A 26,435-nucleotide genomic window follows, 5' to 3' on the forward strand; every position below is an offset into this window, starting at 1 on the left:
GAGAGATACAGAGAGAGATACAGAGAGAGAGAGAGATACAGAGATACAGAGAGAGAGAGGAGAGAGAGGGAGAGATACAGAGAGAGAGGGAGAGAGATACGGAGAGAGAGGGAGAGAGATACAGAGAGAGAGGGAGAGATACAGAGAGAGAGGGAGAGAGATACAGAGAGAGAGAGATACAGAGAGAGAGAGAGAGATACAGAGAGAGAGAGAGAGATACAGAGAGAGGGGGGGGGAGAGGGGGAGAGATACAGAGAGAGAGAGATACAGAGAGAGAGAGGTACAGAGAGAGAGAGAGATACAGAGAGAGAGGGAAAGAGAGAGAGATACAGAGAGAGGGGGGGGGGGAGGGAGAAGGGGAGAGATACAGGAGAGAGAGAGATACAGAGATACAGAGAGGGAGGGAGGGAGGGGGGTGGGGGGCAGACAGCGAGAGAGCACGAGGGAGAGAGCAATGCACACAGAGATATCTTGAGTTAAGCGAACAAACGGCATCTTTGTTCACTGGGGGAGAGCGATGGCACTGTGGATGGAGGTTCCTCTGGAAGTTGGATTGTGCAGCGATGGTCTCACACACACATGAACGCCTGGAAACCCAACCGTTGAAAAGGACGGGAGCTCCAGTTACAGGGGAGAGCCGGTCTGGGGCGGGAGAGCGGGGGAGAGGGGGAGAGGGGGAGAGAGGGGGAGACACACCCCATCTCTCGGACCATTCCACCAGCGCTGAAGATGTCCGGAGCTGCGGTGCGGGAGGAGGGACGCAGTGTCGGTGCGGATGGGACAGTGGGAGCCACACACTCGCAGCTGCCGAGGCTGTGAAGGTAAACTTTACAGAGAGGGAAACACACACAGAGAGAGAGAGAGAGATGTGAAAAAAATGTTTATTTGCTTTAAACGAAAAAGTGTTGGGGGACTGTTCAGCGTTGGAACGGCGGAGAGAGGCACTAAAGTGTTATGGACGTTGTTGGTACAACGTCATTAAGATGTAGAGGTGAAATGGGGGGTTTTGGGGACTGTATGTGCGGGTCCACATGTCTGTGTGGGTGTATATGTGTGTGTGTACATGTGTGTGTACATGTGTGTGAGGCTGTGTGTGTGTGTCTGAGTGTGTGTGCAGAACTGTTAACCATTTCACCGCCGCATGTTGGCTTTGCTCTCCTGCCACAACCGACTGCCCTTTTGCTGAATACGGGGGTACACCACATTATCCCATCGATTAGTGATATATATATATATATATATAAAGGGGGACAGTGAATTTTCACCGAAACACTTTTCCTCCTTCGTCGTTCTGTCATCTTAAGAGCTCAAGAATTTATTTATTTTATGACACATTTGACCACATCAGCGTTGACCAGATTTCTCCCTTGTGGTGTGTGTTGTGGTGTGTGTGGGTGGGTGTGTGTGGGGGGGGGGGGGGGGGAGGGGGGGGGGTGTGGGGGTAAAAAACCCTCCAGATTTGTTTCATTCTATTCTTGGATGTGACAGTATCCACACGTACATACAAATCACATCCGTCCATTTGTCCATTTGTTTTTTGGACGCATCTGTGAGGCGGTAATCCTTTCCTTTGGGGTTACTTTAATGACTGATTTTTTTCGGGGGGGGAACAGAATGCATTTTATCACAAGCATTACGCGGGGACTCCAGCTGCCCAGATCTCTCTCTCTCTCTCTCTCTCTCTCTCCAGCCTTAGCCTCTGAATACTGACATTGATTTCTCCAGCGCAGACGTACTTCTGAAAGGCGCTGTTTATTTCTCTCTCTCTCTCTCCCTCCCCCCCCCCCCACCCCCCACCCCACACCCCACACAGGCAGAAACTGCATTATTTTACATTCAGAGCTGCACAGCTTTCCTCCCAACCCCACCCACGGCGTCTTACCACGTCTTCGAGGCGTCTCAAAGCGCTTCACGGAACGCACTGTAAATTGAATTGACTGTATGTTTTGTGGGCGAAACGCGGCGGCCCAACTGCGCACAGCGGCGGTCCCCCCCCCCCGCAAACAGTCGTGGATTGAGTGACCGCATTATTATTATTGTTGTTTTTTTTTATTTCAAACCCTCAAACGAGCCTTTCGAACACTGATGAATTACGCAACAGCTCCTGAAACCGATCTGTGAAAATACTGTGAAAAACTGTCCCCGAACAGCTTGAAGGAGACAATTGGCAGAAAACCCCCTTTGTTGGTGGATATCAGCAAACTCTTCACCAGTGGGTCAACTAATTACATTCAACACCAGCTGAACATTACAGTTCACTTAACCCTTCAGGGTAAATTCGCTTAACCTGCTCCACAACAATAACAACAACACATTACCTTTACACAGCGCCTTTCACGTCAGGAGGACGTACCAAAGGCTCTGGATAATTGGGAATTTGGACCTGAGCTGGGGGTTATAATAATAATAATAATAATCCTTGCATTTGATATAGCGCTTTTCACGTCGGGAGGACGTCCCAAAGCGCTTCACAGAACACACTGTAAAGTGAATTGACTGTATATTTGTGGGCGAACGCGGCAGCCAATTGCGCACAGCAATGTCCCACAAACAGTCGTAGATTGAAAATGACCAATTTATTATTGTTTTGGGTTTTGGAGGGATTGCTATTAGGCTCTGTGTGGAGTAAGGAAACTTGCCCAAGGTTTCGCCCTCTGCCTGGGATTGAACTCAGGTCTCTCACTTGCACAGCGAGTGCTCCCCCTGGAATCCACGAGAGACAATAGATAGGGCGAAGGGAAACCCCTCCCCCTGAAGTTCTCACGCACTTGTTGGGTTGGGATCAGGAGGGGTGGAGGGTGGGGGTAGAAGGCGCCTTCGGTCGAAGAGAAGGGTCTTGAGATATGCCTTGAAGGAGGAGAGAGAGGGAGCGAGGCGAAGGGACTGTGGGATGGAGTTCCACGGACAAATTATACACATGTGTTTCCATTCGATTTGCTTCATCCATTTGTACAGATGTGTTTCCTTCCCAAAGCTACAGAGAAACTATCACACCCCCTTTAATCCTTAAACACAGCAGCCAATTGCACACCGCTGTCTGTGTCCCACAAACAGCCACCAATTGTATTTGGGGGATTGTTGGCCAGGACACCGAGGGACAGAAAGAGAGAAACTCCCTTCTCTTTTCGAATAATGCCGCAGGAGATCTTTAACGTCCACTTGAACAGGCAGCCAAGGGAGTGGGTTTACCATCTCACCCGAAGGACGGCAATGCAACATATATAGGACAACAACAACAAGTTACACTTGTATAGCGCCCTTCACGTCAGAAGGACAAGTCAACAGAGTACAACAGAATGGCACCCAAACACTTGATAGCATTAGAGGCTGCGCGAGCTCCATTGATCTACCCTTCAACCCCAGCCAGTCAGCCCATCAAAACAAGTGCTTTTCTGCACATTATGAGAAGACAGAGTAGAGTTTTACCAGGAAATCGGAAGGGAGTAGTATTGCTCTCCGCCAGTTTAATGGACTGCTATCTATCCAGCCCGGTCCTTTGGGGAGGGAGTGTGTGGAGGGAGGGAAGGAAGGAAGGAGAATTGATTGCTTTCAGCACAAACTGGTTATCATTCCTCTCAGAAACAACATAAAAAATGCCAGAACCATTTCTGGAACGTGTAATTCATAGAATCAGCCCAGGAGGAGGTTCAGCCCATTGGCTCCGCACCCGCCATCAGAGCAAGTTGTTCATTCAATCTCACTACCTGCTGCCCTCCTCGACCTGCTCCATAGGGCCTCCTGCTTATCCCCCGTGCCCTCTGCGCCACCAACGGCAACCACACTTTCAACCGCTATGCCCGAAACTCCGGGACTCTCACCCTCAATCCCTCCGTCTTGCCCCATCCCTCCCCATCTTCAGGGCGACCTGAAGACCTTCCTCTTCAATAATGCCTACTGCCACCTCCCCGCTCTACCTCCAGCTCAGCGTTGTGGTCTGCCACTGTCAAGCGCTCTGGGACGATACCCCGCGTGAGTGGCACGGTGTAAAATGCAAGTTGTTGGCGTTTTTCTCAACGTTGTCTGTCTGCTAATGGCCAAGGCAGTCCCTAAAGGGTTAAAGCCTTCTCTCACGGGACAGAGCGAAGGGTTAAAATGCTTTCCATTCCGTCAACTAATTTTGGTAATTCCCTCGTTTGTTTGCACAGCCTGTGAGGACTGAAATACTTTTGAATTGAATGCAACTCATTCACACTCTTGAGCTTGTGAAGGTCACAGTAGGTTGGACAAGGATTGGTTGCCGGGGCTGGTGAAGCTAAAGGGAGGATTGGAAAATTCACTGAAAAACCCTTTGCAACTGTGAAATAATGCAGCAAATTCCAGCGTTAGTTACTGATGGTCCCCGGTAGCAATTAAGAGGAGGGCCGGACAGATTCCTCGCTTCAAACAAAACAGATGTTGGAACACGGAGTACAAGCACTTGCTCAAATCTCTAACCTGAAGTGGGTAATAGGAGCTGTCAGCATAATAATTATAATAATCCTTGCATTTGATAGAGTGCCTTATCGCATTATCGAGAAGTCTCAAAGTGCTTCACAGCATATATTGTAAAGTGTAGTGACTGTGTATTTTGTGGGTGAAACGCGGCGGGCGTGGATTGAATGACCAGATTATTATTATTTTTTTCCCTTGATATCCTGACCTAACAACAATCTATGCAGCTCAGTCTGAACAGTGTGAATGGATCAGCCATAATCCACAGCCCTATGGGGGGGTAAGTGTTCCCGATTAACCCTTTAAACCCTGGTATCATTCAATTACTCCAGGATTAATTGAATATTAACATATTAGATAGGAAGAAACAGTTTCCTCTGGCGGGCGGGCGGGCGGGTCGGTAACCAGGACACAGATTTAAGATAATTGGGAAAAGAACCAGAGGGGAGACGAGGAGACATATTTTCACGCAGAGAGTTGTTACGGTCTGGAATGCACTGCCTGAAAGGCTGGTGGAAGCAGATTCGATAATTGCTTTTAAAAGGGAATTGGATAGGGACTTGAAAAGGAAAAATGTGGAGGATTATGGGGTAAGAGCAGGGGAGTGGGGCCAAAGAGCAGGCACAGGCATGATGGGCCGAATGGCCTCCTTCTGTGCTGTAAAATTCTATTATTCTACGATTTTAATCCCCCGAATGGGAAAAAATGGCCAAGGCTGGGACTTTTATATGAAATTAAAACAAAATGCGGTTTGATGGAAAAGTAATGAGGTTAGGAGGAATGATCTCCCCTGAAGTTAGGAGGAATGATTGCCCCTGTAGCAGGGAAAGAACACGAAAGCTCCCTTAATCCTGTCATTTTGGGCTCGGATTTTTGATTTAGTGATATTCGTTGTTTGAATATATCTGAGAACATTTTTTGTGCAGATGGATTGACGCGAGAGGGAAGAGAGAGGGGGCAGTGGGGGAAACAGGAAATCTGTTAGTTCTTTACATACAGAGGAGAGAGAGACCAGAGGGAGGGGGACAGAGAGAGACAAGCGAGAAGGAGGGAGAGATACCAGACAGACAGACAGACAGACAGACAGACAGAGAGAGAGAGAGGGTGAGGCCTGAGGGAGAGAGAGAGGGTGAGACCAGAGAGGGAGAGAGACAAGAGAGGGAGAAAGACCAGGCAATTGGCTGCCGTGTTTCGCCCACAAAATACACAGTCACTACACATCACAGTGTATCCTGTGAAGTGCTTTGAGATGTCTCGCCGACGTGATAAGGCGCTATATCAAATGCAAGGATTATTATTTTTATGGTGGAATGAATTAATAGTTAGCACTGTTGCCACTCCCCATTACACTGCATTTCTACGTCCTCACTAAGTATTCCAATTGAAGTTTGAAACCCGGTGGAATTTTTCCTTGAATATTCTATGAATGTGCAGCTACTAAAGCTAAACCTCAGCGCTGTGGGTTTCAATTCTTTGCTGGGGATGAACCCATAATAATAATAATCCTTTCATTTGATACAGCGCATTATCACATCTTTGAGACGTCTCAATGCGCTTCACAGAATAAACGGTAAAGTGCAGTGACTGTGTATTTTGTGGGCGAAACGCGGCGGCCGATTGCGCACAGCAGTGTCCCACAAACAGTCGTGGGTTGAGTGACCAAATTATTATTATTTTGGCGGGATTATTACCACTGGAAAGCGATCCCCCAATCGACTAACAAGTGGGTTCCTACTGACTGCTGGTAAGCAGAGGCGTGTGTATAGTAAGTAAACGTGCCCAACGTTTGGCCCTGAACCGCCCGAGAATCGAAGTCAGGTCCTCTCGCTTACGAGGCGAGTGCCCTAACCACTCACTGAACTACACGACTTCACTGAACCCATGGCAGTTGCATTAGCAAATTTTCCTCAGTCTCGCCGACCCACTTCGTTCAAAGTCAGCCTCTCCTCTGGGGATTAAGCAGCTTTGTGTGAAACAATTACACAGCAAATAAGAGACACATCTCTGAGCATTACAAGCTGCTAATCCAATAGTGGGTTTGGGGCGAATTGACATGAAGTAAAGTTGGTGCAGTTTCGGTTAGTCACCAGAATCTCGGAGTTTAAGACTAATCCCCTGAATTGATGGCAACCCTTCTATTATTCTATTAGTATCTGCACACTAATCATTGCCTTACTGACGGGCTGTTTTTCCTGATGGTTTGACCTGTAGGATGGAGATCATTCAGAGATCAGTCTGCAGCTCATGTCCTCTCCTGCACCAGGCTCCGCGACCCTATTAATCCCACCCTGGCCCGGCTCCACTGGCTCCCCATCGCCCAGAGGATCGAGTTCAAACTTCTCGTCCTCACTTTCAAGGCCATCCATGGCTTCGTCCCCTCTTCAGCCTCTCTGCCCCCACCCTCTAGAACTCCATCCAACAGTCCCTAAGCCTCACTCTCTGTATAATATACTGTAAAGTGTAGTGAGTGTATATTTTGTGGACGAAACAGGACAGCCAATTGCACACAGCAGCGTCCCACACACAGTCATAGATTGAGTGACCAATTTTTTTCTGAGGAATTATTACCCCACGGAAAGTGATCCACCAATTGACTAACCAGGTTTCTACTTACTGCTCGGTAAACAGAGGGGTGCGTGTGGAGTAAGGAAACGTGCCTAAGGTTTTGCCTTTCCCGGGAATTCTCTTTACAGTGTATTCTGTGAAGCGCTTTGAGACGTCTCAACGACCTGATGAAGCGTTGTATCAAATGCAAAGATTATTATTATTATCATCGAACCTGCCCTTCCCTCTAAACTCTCCCCACTTCTCCCTCTCTGTCCACTCGGTCAGCCCAACATAGAGCACTCTGAGACGTCCTTTATGTGAATGCCTCGAGGTACCTGTGAGCTGATGACAGGCCCGGAGAAAAATTCCCACACTGTAATCTTTAACTCAACAGCAGACTTAAAATTAGCAGAGATAAGCTGAGCAAATTGTCATCTAGAGTCAGATAATAAACAGCTTACAATCCATTCAGACAGCTCAACCGAGCGCTGTGTTCCTGGGAACAAGGCGAGTGTTTCAAGATAAATCCATTTGAAGCAGGAGAATATGCTGTAAGGCATTTCTGCCACTATCTTAAAGGATAAGAACGGGTCTTTCAGTGTGTTAAGGCACTGAATTTGCTTGGTGATTGAGGTGGCCCCAATGCGGTTCTCAATCGCAGCCCTGCACGCGCACACACAATCAGGACGCCATTCACCAGCCCCTCGCTGCTTTTCAATCCTTACAATGTACACACTGATGAGATAGGAAGCTTCCTGACACGCAACTGCAGAACAGTCCTTCCAGCAACAGACAATGAGCAATTTACCAGCAGAAATTCTCAACGTGGCGTCCTGTAGCGTAGTGATTAGAGCCCTCGCCTCGCAAGCAACAGCACCTGGGTTTGATACCTGGGCGGACAAGGCAAAATGTTGGGCAACTTTCCTTCTCCACACGCGCCTGTTTACCTCGCAGTAAATAGGAACCTGGTTGTTAGTAGATTGATGGATCGTTTTCCGGGGGTATTAATCCCTCCAAAATAAAATAAATAATAATTACAAATATCCTGTCAATTCATTTTACAGTATATTCTGTGAAGCGCTTTGAGGTGTCTCAACAATGTGATATATTTGATAATATATCAAATGCAAGGATTATTATTTATGCAGCATTTTCGAGGCTTTGGGGGAGAGGAGGCACATAACGTCCTCTGTGATAGAGGGAGTGAAGAAGGTCTTTCATTTTATTTGATCTCAGACTACACTGAGGGTATATGAAGGATAGAGGCTTCAAGGGGTCTAGGGGTAAGGCAGGGCAGTGGGATTGAACGAAAACCTTTCTGTGGGACTCGATGGGCCGAATGGTCTCCTTCTGTGCTGTAAACTTCTAGATTCTAATACCTACTCGACCATCTTCCTATGATCATGAGTTGTTTGAGAGTCTCGGCTGTTCTCCTGACAGAACAGAAACTGCTCTCTCCTCCCCCAGAGGCTGTCTTTGTAATCCGCGCACTCAGTGACAGAGTGAGCGCACTGCTCTAGTTCATGTCTGGGCTTTGTTTTAGTGCAATGGAACGTGCTTACAAGGAGCATGACTAAAGCTCCCTGTAGTGTAGTGGTTAGAGCACTCGCCTCACCAGCGAGAGGACCCTGGCTCGATTCCCAAGTAAACACGCCTCTGTTTACCAGCAGTAAGTAGGAACCCAGTTGTCAGTCAATTGACAAGTCACATTTCTAAGGGTAATAATCCCTTCAAAAAAACACGTGGTCACTCAAGCCACGACTGTTTGTGGGACACTGCTGTGCCCCAAGTGGACAAGTCACCCACAAAATAGAGTCCATTCACTTGACAGTGTATTCTGTGAAGCACTTTGAGACGTCTTGAAGATGTGCTAAGACCCTGGAACATATGGCTGGATTATTATTATTATTATCATTATCAGGGCAATGGTTTATCTGGCCTTCTATTGTGTTGTACATTACTACCCTGTTAAACAGATACGTCAGTCAACAAGCCAACAAGCACATTAAACCAGCAACTGTGCAAACCTGATACCCCTCATTGTCCAGTGACAGGCTCATCAATAAAACAAAGACCTTGTTGTTTTCCTTTCACCGCTCTGGACTCAAATTGTAACCTGTTCCTGATCTATCGCAGCAATTTACCAGCAGGCGAGAGAGTCACCTCCTCTCCAGGCCCCATCACAAGGTTACCAGGGAGAGGGAAAATCACTATAATACTACTTCTAACGCTTCCATTTGATATCACACATCATCACGCTGTTGAGGCGTCACAAAGCGCATCGCAGAATAGGCGCAGTGGAGTGGGACTGGTTGGATAGCTGTAAGATTCTATGATATTGTAAAATGTAGTGACTGTATATTTTTGTGGGTGAAACACAGCAGCCAATTGCTCACAGCAGTGTCCCACAAACAGTCGTGGATTGAGTGACCAAATGTTTTTTTGTCGGATTGTTACCCCCGGAAAAACGATCCGGCAATCGACTAACAAGCGGGTTCCTACTGACTGCCGGTAAACAGAGGCGCGCGTGGAGGAAGGAATCTTGTTTAAAGATGTTACCCGGCCCGGGAATTGATCCCGTGTCCTCTTGCGCTAACCACTACGCTCCAGGACTCCACATGATTGGAGTCTGTGTATAAACGGTTGCCCTGATGTCTGTCTGCATTGACCTGGTGTGTGTTCTGTGTTGCCCGCAGGTCTAATCTGGACATTGGCTGCCCACACACCTCTCTAACGGGACTACCATGGAAAAGTTCACGTTCGCCTTTCTGCTGGTAGGAAGCTTAGCAGCCGGGTCCGAAGCCTGCCCTTTCCACTGCACTTGCCAGAACCTGTCTGAGTCGCTGAGCACTCTGTGCGCTAACAAGGGGCTGCTCTTCATCCCAATAAACATCGACCGGAGGACCGTGGAGCTCCGACTGGCTGACAACTTCCTGCGGGTGATCGCCCAGCCTGACTTCCTCAACATGTCGGGTCTGGTGGACCTGACACTGTCCAGAAACACATCATCAGCCTGGAGCCCTTCGCCTTCGGGGACCTGGAGAGCTTGCGCTCGCTCCACCTGGACAGCAACCGGCTGATCAGGATCCACGAGGACAGCCTTCGGGGGCTAATAAACCTCCAGCACCTGATCATCAACAACAACCAGCTGATCAACATCGCCCTGTCGGCCTTCGACGACTTTGTGGTGACCCTCGAGGACTTGGACCTTTCCTTCAACAACCTGCAGCGCGTGCCGTGGGAGGCCATCCAGAGCATGGTCAACCTGCACATGCTCAACCTGGACCACAACCTGATCGACTACATCATGGCCGACACGTTTGCGGAGCTATTTAAGCTGGCTCGCCTGGACATGACATCTAACAGGCTGCAGACTCTGCCCCCAGACTCTCTGTTCTCCCGCTCCCAGACTGGAGTTATAAATCCCACCCCGTACACCTCTATCATTATCCTGAACTTCGGGGGGAACCCTCTGCACTGCAACTGTGAGCTGCTGTGGTTGAGACGCCTGGTGCGAGAGGACGACATGGAGACGTGTGCCTCCCCTGCTCACCTGGCCGGCAGGTATTTCTGGTCTATCCCCGAGGAGGAGTTTATCTGTGAGCCTCCTCTCATCACCAGACACACACACAAGGTGTGGATCCTGGAGGGGCAGCGAGCTACGTTAAAGTGCCGAGCCATCGGGGATCCCGAACCCATTATCCACTGGGTCTCGCCCGAGGATAAGATCGTGTCTAACTCCTCCAGGATAGTGTCCTACAGGAACGGCACGCTCGATATCCTGGTCACCACCATGAGAGAAGACGGAGTCTACACTTGCTTTGCCACCAACGCGGCTGGTGAATCGACGGCACTGGCAGACTTGAAGATCATCCCCCTCCCTCACCGCGGCAACGGGACCCTACAGATCCTGCACCACGATCCGGGCTCCTCGGACATCAGCACCTCCACTAAACCCGTGACCAACAGCACAGGCAGGAGCAGGCCCCGGGACAAGACGGTGTCTGTGACTGACGTGACCGGCACCACAGCTCTCATTCGCTGGGCACAGAGCAAGTCTCCCCACATCGTGTGGATGTACCAAATCCAGTACAACTGCTCCATCGATGAGACACTTGTGTACAGGTGAGCACACGCTGCCTTTCTCGTACACTGAAACCATCCATTGTCCCCAACGCTAATGTAAAACTGTAGAGCGGAGACTGAGTGATGAATCTTTGTATTTGATACCAAGCCTTTCACGTCAGGATATGTTTCATAGAGGAGTCCTGTAGCTTACTGGTTAGAGCTCTCACCTCGCAAGGGAGAGGACCTGGGTTCGATTCCCTTCAGGGCAAAACCTCAGGCAAGTTTCCTTAAGTAGTAAGTAGGAACCCGCTTGTTAGTCAATTGGTGGATCGCTTTCCCAGGGTAACAATCCCTTCAGAAAAAATAATGATTGAGTGATCAATGATTTGGTCACTCAATCCATGACTGATTGTAGGAGCAATTGTGAGCAATTGGCTACTGCGTTTGGCCCGCCGACAAAATATACAGTCACTCCACTTTAGTGTATCCTGAGAAGCACTTTGAGACGTCTCGAAGACATGGAAAGGGGCTATATCAAACGCAAGGATTATTATATAGCTCGGTTTGCTTCTGCCCCACATATACAGAACAATGCGCATGTGTGTGTGTGGAACGTGCACTAAATAGAAGCTCGGGGAGTGAGATTTTTGCAGATCAAATCAACTGGGAATTTTTCATAAACCTCCTGATTGGCAATGTCAAAAACACTTAAAGCTCTGCTCGAAATTTAATTATCTCTCCCGAACTTGCAGCGCTCCGACACTCCACAGCGACAGAGAGGGGGAATGAGAGCAAAGCAATACCCAACCCTACGGTCATAATATCATTACTTTACATAGAAAATGCAACCGGTTGCAATTTCGAGACAGTAATCGGATTCCAGGGTTCAGCTAAACCAATTGAGCTTCACTCCTGCCCATGACATCTCAACCCTTTAAATTAGATTGCCACCTTGTCATCACTCTCCATTATTCCGCACACAGGCACTGAAAGTGTGTGCGCTGGAAAACACGGGCGCCTGATGCGAGCTGAAACCTACCACCATCCTTACAAGTCTCCAAACCAAGCTGAGCTTTCCATGCATCCCACCAACACATGGGAATCTCGGAGAGAGATGGTTGGGATGGAATGCGCGCTCTCTCTCTCCCTGGAGGGACGCCCCCTTGCTTACCTAATTCTGGAGAGTATTAGGCTCAGGTTGGGCGGGAGCCAAGCTTGGGGGGAGCCCAGAGTGTGCGTTGGGGTAACTGCTGGAGTCTAACCAGCTAAACCCACACACAGCTCGGCCATTGAGAGAGGGAGTGAGAGAGAGAGCGCTGTCTGGCCAAGCTTTCCCACTGCTTGTCCAGTTAGAACCACCCTACCCATTAGTTAGGGCTTTGGCTTGCAAGATTATCAGGAGCTGAGTGGGAGGATTCCCTGTCCCCAGTGACTAGTCAAGTGGCAATGAACATATCTGCTATTGTGTTCGCCTACAGATACACAGTCACTACACTTTATAGAAACTTTGGAGTGCGATTTGAGTTGCGAACATTTCAGATGTGAGGATTTTTAGAGGTCTCTGATGTTTGTGCATCTCTGGTCTCTGACAATAGGGTGATAGGGTAGATTTATTCAGTTTATTGAAGGGAACAGATGAAAAGCCTCTCTCTTGTGTTTCATGGCTGGTTGACCTTTGCTGGAGACTGATGTTTGCTGACAGTTTTATTGACAAACCATTCTCCTTCATTGCCTTTTACTCCTTTCTTAAATGGACAGTTTTGTGGGCTTCAAAACTCAGCCTGCAGGCCAGAGGGGGCAGGTAGCTAGAGTTGGGGATCAGGGAGTCTGTAGTCAGTGGAGTCCTGTTGCTTAGTGGTTAGAGCACTCACCTCATAAGCAAGAGGACCCTGGTTCAATTCCTGGGTGGGGTGAAACCTCAGGTAAGTTTCCTTACTCTACGCGCCTGTTTACCAGCAGTAAGCAGGAAGCCGCTTGTTAGTCGACTGGCGGATCGCTTTGCGGTGGTAATAATCTCTTCAAAAAATCAGTAATATGATCACTCATATGAACCGCTTTGAGATGTCTCAACGACGTGTTAAGGTGCTGTATGAAATGCAAGGATTAATATTATTTCCATTACTATTAATTCCTCTCATTTCAGAATCATCTCGTCGAAGAGCAAGGCTTTTATCTTGAAGAACCTCATCTCAGGTGTGGACTATGACCTCTGTATCCTGGCCATCTACGACGATTCGGTGACGCAGCTGGCAGCCACCAAGGTGGTGGGCTGCATCCAGTTCAGCACCCACGAGGAGTACCCCCACTGCCACCTACTGCACGCCCACTTCCTGGGGGGCACACTGACTGTCATCGTGGGGGGCATCATCGTGGTCACGCTGCTGGTCTTCACCGTGATCATGATGGTCAAGTACAAGGTATGTGGCAGTGCCCGCTGTGAGGTGCCCAAGCTCACCGATGTGTACTCACAAACCAACGGCAGCCAGACCACGGTGCCCAATGGGATGGTGTCCGCCCAGAGGATTACAGTGCTCAACACCAGAGGGCAGCCGACAGGCGGAGTGCCAGTGCCAGACCTCTCCTCTGCCAACCTGCCTCGCCAGGAGTCTCGCAAAGCGCCACCGTACAGCGCCAAGACTCAGAGAAAAAGGTATAAGTGCAAGCAGAGGGGCGAGGGGGATGGCGAGCTGGCCACACTGGGCTGTCAGGGGGGAGAGGGTCCTGGTGAGAGAACCGCGTTGGCCAAGCAGCCCTGCCCCCAATCCTCGGAGATGCCCAAAACCAAGCGCAGCTGCTCGTTTGACATGGGGGACATTGGTGCCACCACCTGCTACAGCTACGCCAAGCGCTTTAGCGTGATCTGGACTAGACGTAGCCAGTCGGTTCATGGCATGTTAGTGCAGTATGCCACCGAGGGAGAAGTCATGGGGAAAAAGAAAACCTTCTACAATTCTGACGAGCTGGAGGAGAGCATAGTCTGAGAGGAACTGAGAACATGGGACAAGGATCCTCGCACTGGATACAGCGCCTTATCACGTCTTTGAGACGTCGCAAAGCGCTTCACAGGATATACTGTAAAGTGGAGTAACTGTGTATTTTGTGGGCCAGACAAGAACCTTGAACGTGCTTGAGGGGAAGGGGGGGTTGGGGTGGGGGGGGGGGGGGGAGGGCGAGAGGGGAAAGCCTGCTGTACACTTCCACTGAAGTTTTATTAAATGCAAAAAAAGTTGGGATAAGACAGAATCCGATCTGTGGGGTAGATTACGCACATTCCTTTCCTGCTGAGAGATGGTGACTGGTAGCAAGATGTCTCTGGAGTACAGTGCTGAAGGGAGGAGACCTTTGACTTCGGGATATTTTTCTCTGTCTCTCCCTACCCCTCTGTTCACTCGGGACAGGGAATCCTTCCCCTCGGTTCCTGTTAAGCCTGCAGCCAAACCCCAAATAACGGACTAGCAGCGGGAAAGCTGGCCAGACAGCGCTCTCGATGGCCAAGCTGTGTGTGGGTTTAGCTGGTTAGACTCTGGCAGTTACCCCAACGCACACTCTGGGCTCCCCCCAAGCCTTGGCTCTTGCCAACCTGCGCCTAATACTCTCCGCAATTACGTAAGCGGGGTGTGTCCCTCCAGGGAGGGAGAGAGAGCGCATTCCATTCCAACAACCTATCTCTGGGATTCCCAGGTATAGGTCAAATAAATGGAATTCTCAGTTGGGTTTGGAGACTCTTACGCACAGGGATGGGTTTCCGCGTGTGTTAAACAACTGTCCGCCCCCAAAAACGAATGATCATGGCATCTCACAGCCTGCATGAAGCTTAGTGTTTCGGGTACTCACCCAAAATCTCCGGACCGGGCTGCCATCGAATCGGGAATGGGATGCAATACAATTTAAGATGTTTAAGTATTGTCAGGGAGAAGATTTTTTTCCCCCTTTCATTTTATTTTTTAAGCAAAAATAAGAGAAAGGCAAGCCAGTCGATAACATAATAATCCCTGCATTTGGTATAGGCTCTTGTCATGTCTTCGAGGCGTCTCAAAGTGCTTCACAGAATATACTGTAAAGTGTAGTGACTGTATATTTTGTCAGCGAAACGTGGCAGACAATTGCACACAGCAGCGTCCCACAAACAGCCGTGGATAGAGTGACCAAATCATTATTCCTTTTTTTATTTTTTTTGAAGGGATTATTACCCCCGGAAAGGCGATCCGCCAATCGACTAACAACCACGTTCCTACTAACTGCTAGGTAAACAGAGGCCTGTGTGTGGAGTAAGGAAACTTGCCTACGGTTTCGCCCAGGCCGGGAATCGAACCCAGGTCCTCTCGCTTGCGAGGCGAGTGCTCTAACCACTACACTGCAGGACTCCACAATGGCGTACTAGGCACACGATTTGGGCTGAACTGTTGAAGAGACACAGATATACTGACCTCTGGATATTCAAGTGACCAGATCAATGGTTGATTTGACAGACTGCAATGTAAGATATGTCAATGCAGCGCTGGAACTACAGCTCTGCAAATTCTGTTACTGTCTTTATTATCACACCGTGAACTCAAATGTGTTGTTTTAGGTCATAATTGAAACCAGTTTTGTTCGATTGAATATCATTTGCCAAAATCATCTCTGTAAATCCTGACTGGAAATAAACACACAATCACATACGGCAATAATAATAATCCTTGCATTTGATCCAGGCCTTATCACGTCGCTGAGACGTCTCAAAGCGCTTCACAGAATATAAAGTGAATTGACTCAATATTTTGAGGGGGAAACATGGCAGCCAATTGCTTAGTCTCTCTCTCTCCCTCTGCCTACCACTTCTGTACAGGACTCCTATAGTATATATGATCTCCAGTCTGAAATCAATCGAAGGCCTGAAAGCAGAAGGATATTTGAGGTGATTTAGAAAGGGACTTTGGTTTCCTCAGGGCAGGGGCAATAATTTCATGAACCTCCCTCAGGGCTGGTACACAGGAGATTTAAAATTGGGTTCAAATCCAACCTACACCTAGGATTGTTCTCCTTAGAGCGAGAAGGTTGAGGGGTGACTTTATAGAGGCTGTTTCCTCTGGCGGGCGGGCGGGTCGGTAACCAGAGGTCACAGATTTAAGATAATTGGCAAAAGAACCAGAGGGGAGACGAGGAGACATTTTTTTAAACAGTGAGTTGTTACGGTCTGGAATGCACTGCCTGAAAGGGTGGAAGCAGATTCGATAGTTGCATTCAAAAGTAATAATAATAACCCATGCATTTGATACAGCGCCTTATCACGTCTTCGAAGCGTCTCAAAGCGCTTCACAGGATACACTATAAAGTGTAGCAGCTGTATACTTTGTGGAACGAGGCGGTCAATTTGTGCACAGCGACGTCCCACAAACAGCTGTGAAGTGAATGCCCAATTTCATCCAATTTTGTAAGCAAATATGGCAGCCACTCGCTCACAGCCAAGTCCCTTAATCACCCGGCAAGATTGTTGGCCGACTCACTGAAAAAACTCCCTTCATTGTTCCGATAGCATGTGTGAGATCTTCAATGTTCACTGAGAGAACAGCAATGTTTTAACGCCCCTCTTATGAAAGCTGTCACCTCTGACAATGCAGGGCTTCCCCCCAGTACTGCTCTGGGGAGGCTGTGAGCTTGATGTCCCACAATCTGCCAACAGAGACGACAGGGACACAGACCCGTGAGATTATGATTAACAATAATAATATTAATGATAATCCTTGCCTTTGATATAGGGCCTCATCGTGTCATTGAGACGACGCAAAGCGCTTCACAGGATATACTGTAAAGAGCAGTGAGTGTTTACCAATTGCACACAGCAGTGGCCCACAAACAGTCGTGGATTCAGTGACCAATTTTATTTGGAGGATTATTGGCCGGGACACTGGGAGAGAGAGAAACTCCCTTCTCTTTTCCAATAGCACCGCAGGATCTTTAACATCCACCTGAACAGCCAGACGGGAGGAACTCGGCATTTGGTGCGTGTCGAGGGCCACTGTTTGAGATTAGGAATTCCTTCACAAAGGCCCTGAGGGAAACCCCCTCCTCATGCTATGCTATTGTAATGGAGATTCAGTGTACATGAACTGATCCTATGAGAGACTTTTAAATATGTTTATCTGTTAAAGCAGAAGAAAAACACTTTTTTTTTAAAAAAATACACTGAATGAAAGAGAACAGTCAAATTAAAGTAACCAGACATGCCCGGGGGATTTTCACAATTCATTTTCCAATGCTACGCTTGAGAAATAGTCTTTTACTAATCAGTACCTTACAGCGGGAGTTCAGGGGAATTGTAAGTACTCAGTCGGCACTCATCAATACATTCACAACAACAACAACTTGCACTTACGCAGCACCCTTCACGCGGGGCAGTGACTCTGGGCGCTTCACAGTGGCCAACGCAATTCCGTCAGCTCAGGCCCAAGTCCCACAATAACAAAGCTGAATTTTGCTCCTCCAGATAATAATCCTTGCATTTGATCTTACAGACGTCTCAAAGCGCTTCACAGGATACACTGTAAAGTGCAGTGACTGTGCATTTTGTAGGCGAAACGTGGCAACCAATTGCACACAGCGATGCCCCACAAACAGTCGTGGATTGAGTGACCACATTTTTGTTTTACTGGGGGATTATCGCCCCGGAAAAGCGATTCAGCCAATTGTCTAACAAACAGGTGCCTACTTACTGCTCGGTAAACAGAGGCGCGTGTGTGGAGTAAGGAAACTTGATTAAGGCTTCACCCTGCCTCGGAATCGAACCTGGGTCTTCTCACTTGCGAGGTGAGTGTGCTAACCACTCCCCCGCAGGACCCTACCGAGATCCTGTGTGATAATGTAAGTCAATTTATTAATTCTGACAGGTGGGGTTGGAACGGTCGATATTCACCATCACCATTCACGTCAGCGTCTCACAAACAAAGCTGAATTTTGCTCCTCTCTCGGTTTGCACAGTGAGAAGATCAGCGGATCCCAGCCATCTCTGCCCCCTGTCTGGGAGCATTAAGGTTCTGTCAAGTGTTTTCACAGTGAAACAAAGAGTCTGACCCTTAAACTGAGGGCCATTTCACAGCAAACACCACCAACTAGGTGATGCCTCACATTCTGGTTAGGAGAAATTTAAATAAATGTCACTGAAAAATTAATAGCAGACATGTGTGGTATTAATTATTTATCGTGCGATTGAAAGGGTTCGTCCACTCTCAGTGTGACTGACAACCTTCATCTCTCAGCCTTCCTTTTCCAGGTAAAACCAACTCCCCCTCCTCTGGCTTTCTTCACAGCTCCTGTTATGTGGACCTTATCAAGTCGTTTAGACGTCTCAAAGCGCTTCACAGAATATACTGTAGAGTGATTTGGCTGTATATTTTGTGGGCGAAACGCGGCAGCCAATTGCGCACAGCAGCGTCCCACAAACAGTCAGTGGACTGAATGACTACGTTTAAAGAGGGATTTTTTGGATGGATTATTATACCTGAAAAGTGATCCACCAATCGACTAACTTACTGCTTCCAACTTACTGCGAGCTAAGCAGAGGCGTGTTTCGTAAGGAAACCTGCCGAAGATTTTGCCCTGTCCCGCCCGGGAACTGAACCTGGGACCTCTCGCTTGCTAACCACTACTCTACAGAACTCCACAAATTAATTTCTTTGAAACCTCAAAGACGTGATAAGGAGTCACATCGAATGCTAAAAGGATTACTCTCCACCAGTATGTACGAGCACATGGAAATACTGGCTTGAGCGCCCCCACTGGAGTCACCCTAAGTGCTGCTGATATGACCTGCTCACTCCCCATCACATTCTCTCCAAACTTCCTAAGTGCTTTTAAATGATTTGTCGAGTTTGACTATAAAGGCTCTCAGGAACCTATCAGTCTATGTCACATCTCCTAAGTGCTTGACATTTTCAGTCAGCAGATAAGGAAAATCACTTTTTAATTGCTTGTAAGAACGGTTGCAATATTCCACTGACACTATTCCAAGGTTAATATCATACAAGCCCATGTAACACTCAATCAGCAGTGAATGGTCTTAGACACAGCCCACAACAGCCAGTGTTTGCTGGTATCCAAGTCTATATTCTTAATAGTAATCCTTGCATTTTACATAGCACCGTATCACGTCGTTACGACGTCTCAAAGAGCTTCACGGAATATACTGTAAAGCGTGGAGCCCTTACGGTTACCTCCCCTCCCTCCCTGGCTTGGTGTCAGGCTCTGCCAGTGTTAAGCGCTCCGAGACGCAGCCCCACATGAAGGGCGCTGTGTCAGTTGTTGTTAAATCTAACCCTCGCTGAAAAACAGTCGCAAAAGGTGGGAATAAAGTTCTCTTCCCTTTCCGTCGAAAGTCTCCGCTCTGCAAAATGACGTCTGGTGAGCCTGAAGAGACCTTCGCGAGCTGAAGAGCGGCGTGTTCAGGAGAGGCGTGTGGAGCAACGGGCCCCAGTGTTTGCAAGTGCTCATCACTCCAGGGACCTGTGAGCTACAACCACAATCGCACTCCACACTCAAGCTGATCGCTGGCTAAGATTTCCAGTGTTAAGAGGAGATTGCCTTGTGTTGGCATCGCTGCAAGGTGCAGATAGTGATGGAGTGTGCAACAGGTCAGCGATGCAGTTAGTCACTTGTGTTTCTCCCGGCAACAAACAAGTGCTGCCAGGCCGAACCTGCTGCAATCTCCACTTTAAATGTCAGGTTGGCCTGAAATGTAGCTTAAGTTTGCGAGAATCAACTCAGACTCTTAAGCGGGTTTGTCATCTCAGAGCCACTCGCTGGGGAAGGGTGGTGTGACCTTTTCTCAATGCTTCACGTCAGCGTTGTGCTATTACACCAGGCCCGAGAGGACAGTTGTCAGCCGCTTGGGGCTGTGATTTTTTCCCTCGATGAGCTGTAAAAGGCAGAAAAGTACCAGGTTCCATCTCTGGTCTGTGCTGATCTTTCGCCCACAAAATACACAGTGAATTCACTTTACAGTATATTCTGTGCAGCGTTTTGAGATGTCTCAAAGACATGATAAGGCGCTGTATCAAATGCAAGGATTATAAGTATTATTATCTCAGCCACAAGCTATTGGGGAGCTGACAGTTTGCTGCAGCTGGGAAGCAGAGCCCGTAGCATTACATTCATAGAACATTTCAAAGCTCATCATGTCTGTGCTGCTGCTCGCTCCCCACTGGAGCTCTCTCCTCTAACCCCATTCCCTGTTCTCTCTCCCCCTCTCTCTCTCTCCCCCCATCATTGCCTCGGAAAAGTGATCCACAATAATAATAGTCATCGTTGGAGTTGTGAATTGACTACATTTTGTGGGCGAAACCCGGCAGCCAAATGCGCACAACAGTGTCCCGCAAACAGTCGTTGAGTGACCCAAATTATTTTATTATATCTTTTTTGGAAGGATCATAAGCCCCTGGAAAAGCAATCCGCCAATCAACTAACAGGCGGGTTCCTATTACTGCTCGGTAAACAGAGGTGTGTGTGTGTGGAGTAAGGAAACGGTGCACATTACTCTCATCCACTCCACACCAACCCCAAGGCACACTGCACGTTAGCCCACATGTAATTTATTCCCAAAGGGACCTATTCACTGAACACGCAGGGCTTACAAAAGGGCAAATACCTTTCTCTCATTAATGGATAACTGCAGCTAAAAAAAAATCTATTATTTGGATAAGGAACGAAACCATCTGTATTTGTGTGTCTTTTCCCGCCCCAGCGTTTTATTTATTCCATAGGGTCGTCTTATCTGTTATGTACACCCTGAGAAACAGTTCTACATCACCGCTCAGGTGGGGATTATTGCATTTCTATTGTAAAGGGAGTTAGCATCCACCTCTCTCGCAGAATTTCTCATTTGTAAGACAATATGTGGACAGACTCTTAAAGAAAAATCAGTCCTGCTCGTGAATTTACGTTACATCACGTGGAGCCCCGCAGCAAGAGGACTTGGGTTTGGTTCCCGGGCGGGTCAGGGCGAAATGCTGGGCAAGTTTCCTTACTCTACACCCCCCACCCCACCCCACACACACACACACCTCTGTTTACTTAGCAGAAAGTAAGAACCTGGTCGTTAGTCGATTGACGGATCGCTTTCCGGGGATAATAATCCCTTCCAAAAGTAATAATAATAATTTGGTCACTCAATTCAAGACTGTTGTGGGAAGAACTGCTGTGCGCAATTGGCTACCTGAGTACTTTCCTGATTAAAGCGTTCGAGAGTATTACTGACTGTCTCGCATAATTCGACACAAGGATTTCAGTACATTTGTAAAGTAATCGGCAGAGGATAGTGTACTTAACTTCCTCCGTGCCAACCCTCCACGCAAAGTAGAGAGAGAGAGAGAGAGAGAGAGCGCGAGAGAGGGGGAATGATTCTACCTCTGGTTTCCCTGTGGGCGCAGAGTAAAGTGATCAGCCACGTATGTGAGTTATAATAATAATAATCCTTGCATTTGACTCAGCGCCTTATCAAGTCTTTGAGACGTCTCAAAGTGCTTCACAGCACACACTGTAAAGTGAATTGACTGTATATTGGTGGGCAAAACGCAGCAGTTAATGGCACACATCTTCAGGTATTATTATTGCTACGCCTTTACCTCTATCACTCCCTGCGCCAATCCAACCCTCCCTCTATCTCAAGAATTATTATTATTATTATCTCTCTATCTTCGATCCCCACCTTAACTGCCTCCCGGAGGCTTGTTGCCCATCCCCACCACTGTCAAGTTATTCTGAGCGAAAGGGCCCTTTACAAATAAACTGGTTGTGGTTAAACAGTCCACAGCCATTCCACACTTCAACAAAAGCAAGCCAATCTATGTACAGCGTGTTACACAGTTAGTTAATACCCTCAGCAGCTCTTGCTGCAATAAGCCACTGTTGCTCACTCAATCGCTCGCTCTCTCGCGCTCTTTCTCTGTGTCTCGCTGGGTTTAGTTTCAGTCCCTGGGAAGCGCGGCTCTGTGCTCTGCGAGCCGGGCTGTGAGTACAAATACTCTGTGAGTACGAGCAGAGGAAACGTGAATGTCAGACTCCGTCATGAGACAGTGGGTGTCATCATTAGCACTCGCTCCACATTCATCATCCACCACTCAGGCCTGTCCTCTGGCACACAATGCTGCGCTCAGAAATAGCGTGAAAATCTGTGACCTACATTGAGCAAGTGAGAACACGCAGGGGTGACACACACCAGACAATTAGCACAAACGAGGGATGAGGGGAAAGAGCTGGGAAGTGTAATTGGTAAAAAGCAAAGGTAGAGGTAACGCGCGCACACACACACACACACACACACAATGAGCTGAAAATGTCTGTGTTTCCAGCTAATTGCAGTTGTCAATTAGTGACTCAAAGGGAGGGAAGAGGATATGAGAGCAGGAGAGAGGGGGAGGGAGAAAGCAAGTAAGTTACTTATACTTTTAAATTTTAAATTGGCTGTCGTGTTTCACCAACAAAATGCAGAGTCACTCCACTTTACAGTAGATTCTGTGAAGCGCTCTGAGATGTTCTCAACAACTTGATAAGGCGCTGTATCAAACGTAAGGATTATTATTATTACTTTTCCAAATACCGCAGTTAATGGAGGCTTGATTCAAGAGAAGAGAGTTTTGTAACAACTTTGTGGATGACTTTCAAAAGCAAATGAGATAGATTTCTTTTAGGAAATAATATCTCGGGATACACTCCACAGTTTGGGACATGACACGTGCATGTGACTGCTTGGATGGTGGAAGGTGAACGGGATGGACCTTTTAACCCTGTTAACCCTGCAAGTCAAAGCCCTAACTGGTCAGGTGGTCCTAGCTGGATAAGCAGCGGGAAAGCTGAGGCACACAGCGCTCTCGATGGCCGAGCTGTGTGTGGTTTTAGCTGATTAGACTCCAGCAGTTACCCCCAACGCACTCTGGGCTCCCCCCACAAGCTTTGGCTCTCGCCCAACCTGAGCCTAATACTCTCCGGAGTTCTCCAGGGAGAGAGAGAGAGCGCATTCCATTCCAACAATCTATCTCTGGGATTTCCACGTGGGAGGCCTGGAATTCTCAGTTGGGTTTTGAGACTCTTAAGCAACAGTGATGGGTTTCCACGTGTGTCAGACACCTGTCTGACCAAAAAATCTTGAGTTGGCTCCTGAACCCATTGAGTGGAACGCCCTTCCCGAGTAACTTATTCCACAATTTTATTAACCGCTCGTTCAAATAAACTCGTCCTTACTTTCCCGGCTTCCTCCAAACTTGCTGGCTTTAAATGTGAGTGGATTTAAAGCTTATGTGAGGGAATGACTTCCCAATTAGGGTTTCAAACTGCTTTACAATCTTGCCTAATATGACATGGCTGCTTAACTAATTATCTTTGCATTTTTGTGGAGTCCTGCAGCGTAGTGGTTAGAGCACTCGCCTCGCAAGTGAGAGGACCTGGGTTTGATTCCCGGGCAGGGTCAAAACTTAGCCAAGTTTCCTTATTCCACACACATGCCTCTGTAAATAGGAATAGGAATTGTTAGTCGATTGGAGATCATGTTTTCCAGTGGTAATAATCCCTTAAAAAAATGAGAATTTGGTCACTCAATCCACGACTGTTTGTGGGACACTGCTGTGCGCAATTGGCTGCCGTGTTTTGCCCACAAAATATACAGTCACTACACTTTACAGTGTATCCTATGAAGCGCTTTGAAATGTCTCAAAGACGTGATAAGGCGCAGTATCAAATGCCAGTATTGCTATTATTATTAAACGTGAGGGGGAGTAGGAAACAAGTTCTGCTGTAATGTGCTGAAACGAGAAGGAGAAATAGCCGAAGAGTTGATGAGATGCGAGGGAGAATAAATTTAGATTGGCATTAAATATAGATCAAAGCCTGGGTTCCTGCTCTCACGCCTCCTCACCTGCTCCAGGTCACTCCCCTCGCCTCTGGCTGGGGGTGTTGAACATCTTGGGATCTTCTCGCTGGCTCTCGATCACAGAACCCTGTCCATGTGGGGGTTCTACTCTCTGCTATCAGCCCAGCAGCCTTCCTAGCCTTGCTATCTCTCCTCTTCATTCATTACTTATGTCTCTGGCTGCTTTACAGAACTGACTTGTCCTTTATAAGTAAATTTGTTATGTGGGAGAACTGCATTGGTATCTATCGGATAAGGCTCGTCTGTGGATATTAATAGATATAGCGTCTTATCATGTCTCAAACGTCCCTCCAGGGAAAGAGAGCGCATTCCATTCCAACAATCTATCTCTGGGATTTCCATGTGTAAGTGGGATACATGGAAATCTCAGTTTGGCTTATACGCTGTTAATCACGGTGATGGGTTTCCACACGTGTTGGACACCCGGCTGACCACAAAAAAAATCCTGACCAACAATCTTCCAGATCAATTGGCCATTACTTCATGGCTACTTTGGCGTCTTGTGTGCAATTTGGCTGCTGTATAAGCCTATAAATACAGTCACTACTTGACAGCAATTGCATAGAAAGTGCTTGGAGACATTAATAGGTGCCGGATCAAACACAAGAAATGATTTTACTGTTGTTTTAGTATGGAGACCAGACAGACAGAGGCAGTCAAGATTCTAACAAAGGGAAAATTCAACGTGGATGAAGGCCTTCAGTTATGTGGAGAGACTAGAGAGACCGGCATTGCTCTTCTTAGAGCAGAGAAGGTTGAGGGGAGATTTAACGGAGGTGTTCACAATTATGAGGGGTTTTGATAAGAGTAGATTGTTGGAATGCACTCTCTCTCTCTCTCCCTGGATCCTGCTTTACCTAAGTGCAGAGAGTATTAGGCGCAGGTTGGCAAGAGCCAAGACTTGTGGGGAGCCCAGAGTGTGCGTTGGGGTAACTGCCAGAGTCTAACCAGCTAAAACCATGCAGCTTGCCATTGAAAGCGCTGTCTGGCAAGCTTTCCCGCTGCTTGTCCAGCTGGGTCTACGCTATCCATTAGGGCTTTGGCTTGCAGGGTTAACAGAAGCTGAGTGGAAGGTTCCTTACCCCCAGTGACTCCTTTCATAAAGCAGGGACGTTGGGCACAGATGAGTCGGCTTGTTTCTAAACCGTATAACTCTTTGTAATTCTAGAAATTATTTTTGGTAACTTTTTTTTAAAAGGGAAAAAAAGATAAAATCTTCAGTTCTAACCTTTCAATTTCATAGCCTCATTTCACATAGACTTCAGAAGCAATCTTCATTCTCCACTTTAGCCTTATTCTCTCGATACCACAAATGAAATTCCCCTTCCCTCCCTGCCAGAGTACCTGGAGAGAGACACCAATCTCCAGCGCAACACACACTGCCACTCGCTCCAACGAGAGGCAGAAAGCAAGCGACTCATTGTGAAGTAAATGCAAGTGGACATGAATGCAGTTTTCTGTAAGTGCTTCAAGGTCAGGGGGACTGTGTGAAGCTCAGCGCAATTCCTGATTTCAGGGGATGTGGTTTCAGGGATATCAGTGCGATGGGAAGTTAGTGACATGGGGGAAAAAATAATAATAATCCTTGCATTTGATACAGCGCCTTATCACCTCTTTGAGACGTCTCAAAGCGCTTCACAGGATACATGGTAAAGTGAATTCACTGTGTAATTTGTGGGCGAAGCGCGGCAGCCGCAGAGGGTTGGCTTGATTCCGACATTTCGTTGTGCCAGTTCAGCTCCGACGAGACCTCGCTTACCCCCTCCACCCCCAAGAAGGATAGTCACTAGTTGGTCGATCTCCGAGGAGCAAACACATGCAAACCTCACTGATCACTCTGGCTGGCTGCTCCCCCTATAATTTCTAAGCTGGTGGAAGGCTCCAGGGTCAAACTGACTAAGCCACACCAATTTAACAGCGCTGACTTCAACCAAAGCCAACTCCTACACAACACCCATTATATCCTGTTGTATTTACTGCACTTGCAAAGGGAATATCCTTTTACCACACATTAGCAAAGGTCAAAACATGTAGCAGGGAGAAAAGATATAGCTGTGACTTTAATGACCTTTAGCATGCCGCATATTGGCACTCTGTAAATAGTCCTCATCGCTACGTGCTTCACAGTAATTACTGTCAAGTGCAGTGACTTGTTTTTAATATAAAAAATAGGCAAATGGTATTTTGCACACAGGTAAATCACACAAACTGGTGAGGTTAATGGGCAGTGTCTGATCTGGAGGAGTGCTTGGCAGGACACCAGGAGAAATTCCCTTCTCGTTTGGAATAGTGCCTCAGGAAGTCAAGACTTTGGGTTTAGCATCTCACTCGAAGAGCGGCATCTCTGACAAACAACACTGCCCTGGTATTGCCCTGGAATAATAATAATAATAATAATCCTTGAATTTGACTTAGCAGCTTATCACATTGTTGAGACAGAATATTGACTGGATTGACTGTGTATTTGTGGGTAAGACACGCAGTGTTAGTCGCA

The 26,435-nt window shown here is 47.7% G+C and overlaps 2 protein-coding genes across 2 annotated transcripts in view; one reads left to right on the forward strand and one right to left on the reverse strand.

Moving 5' to 3' along the window:
* Positions 1-26,435, reverse strand: part of LOC103190321 (pyruvate carboxylase, mitochondrial) — a 203,447-nt gene that overhangs the window by 89,995 nt on the left and 87,017 nt on the right. The window lies entirely within an intron of this gene.
* LOC103190319 (leucine-rich repeat and fibronectin type-III domain-containing protein 4) lies at positions 407-14,114 on the forward strand. Its single transcript, XM_007911056.2, is given in 4 exon segments — positions 407-821; positions 9,675-9,978; positions 9,981-11,103; positions 13,190-14,114. Coding segments are annotated over 3 exon segments (2,217 nt in total). The 5' UTR covers positions 407-821; positions 9,675-9,722; the 3' UTR covers positions 14,028-14,114.

Source organism: Callorhinchus milii, unplaced genomic scaffold (genome assembly GCF_018977255.1).
Source record: "Callorhinchus milii isolate IMCB2004 unplaced genomic scaffold, IMCB_Cmil_1.0 Scaffold37, whole genome shotgun sequence".
NCBI classification, from domain to species: domain Eukaryota; kingdom Metazoa; phylum Chordata; class Chondrichthyes; order Chimaeriformes; family Callorhinchidae; genus Callorhinchus; species Callorhinchus milii.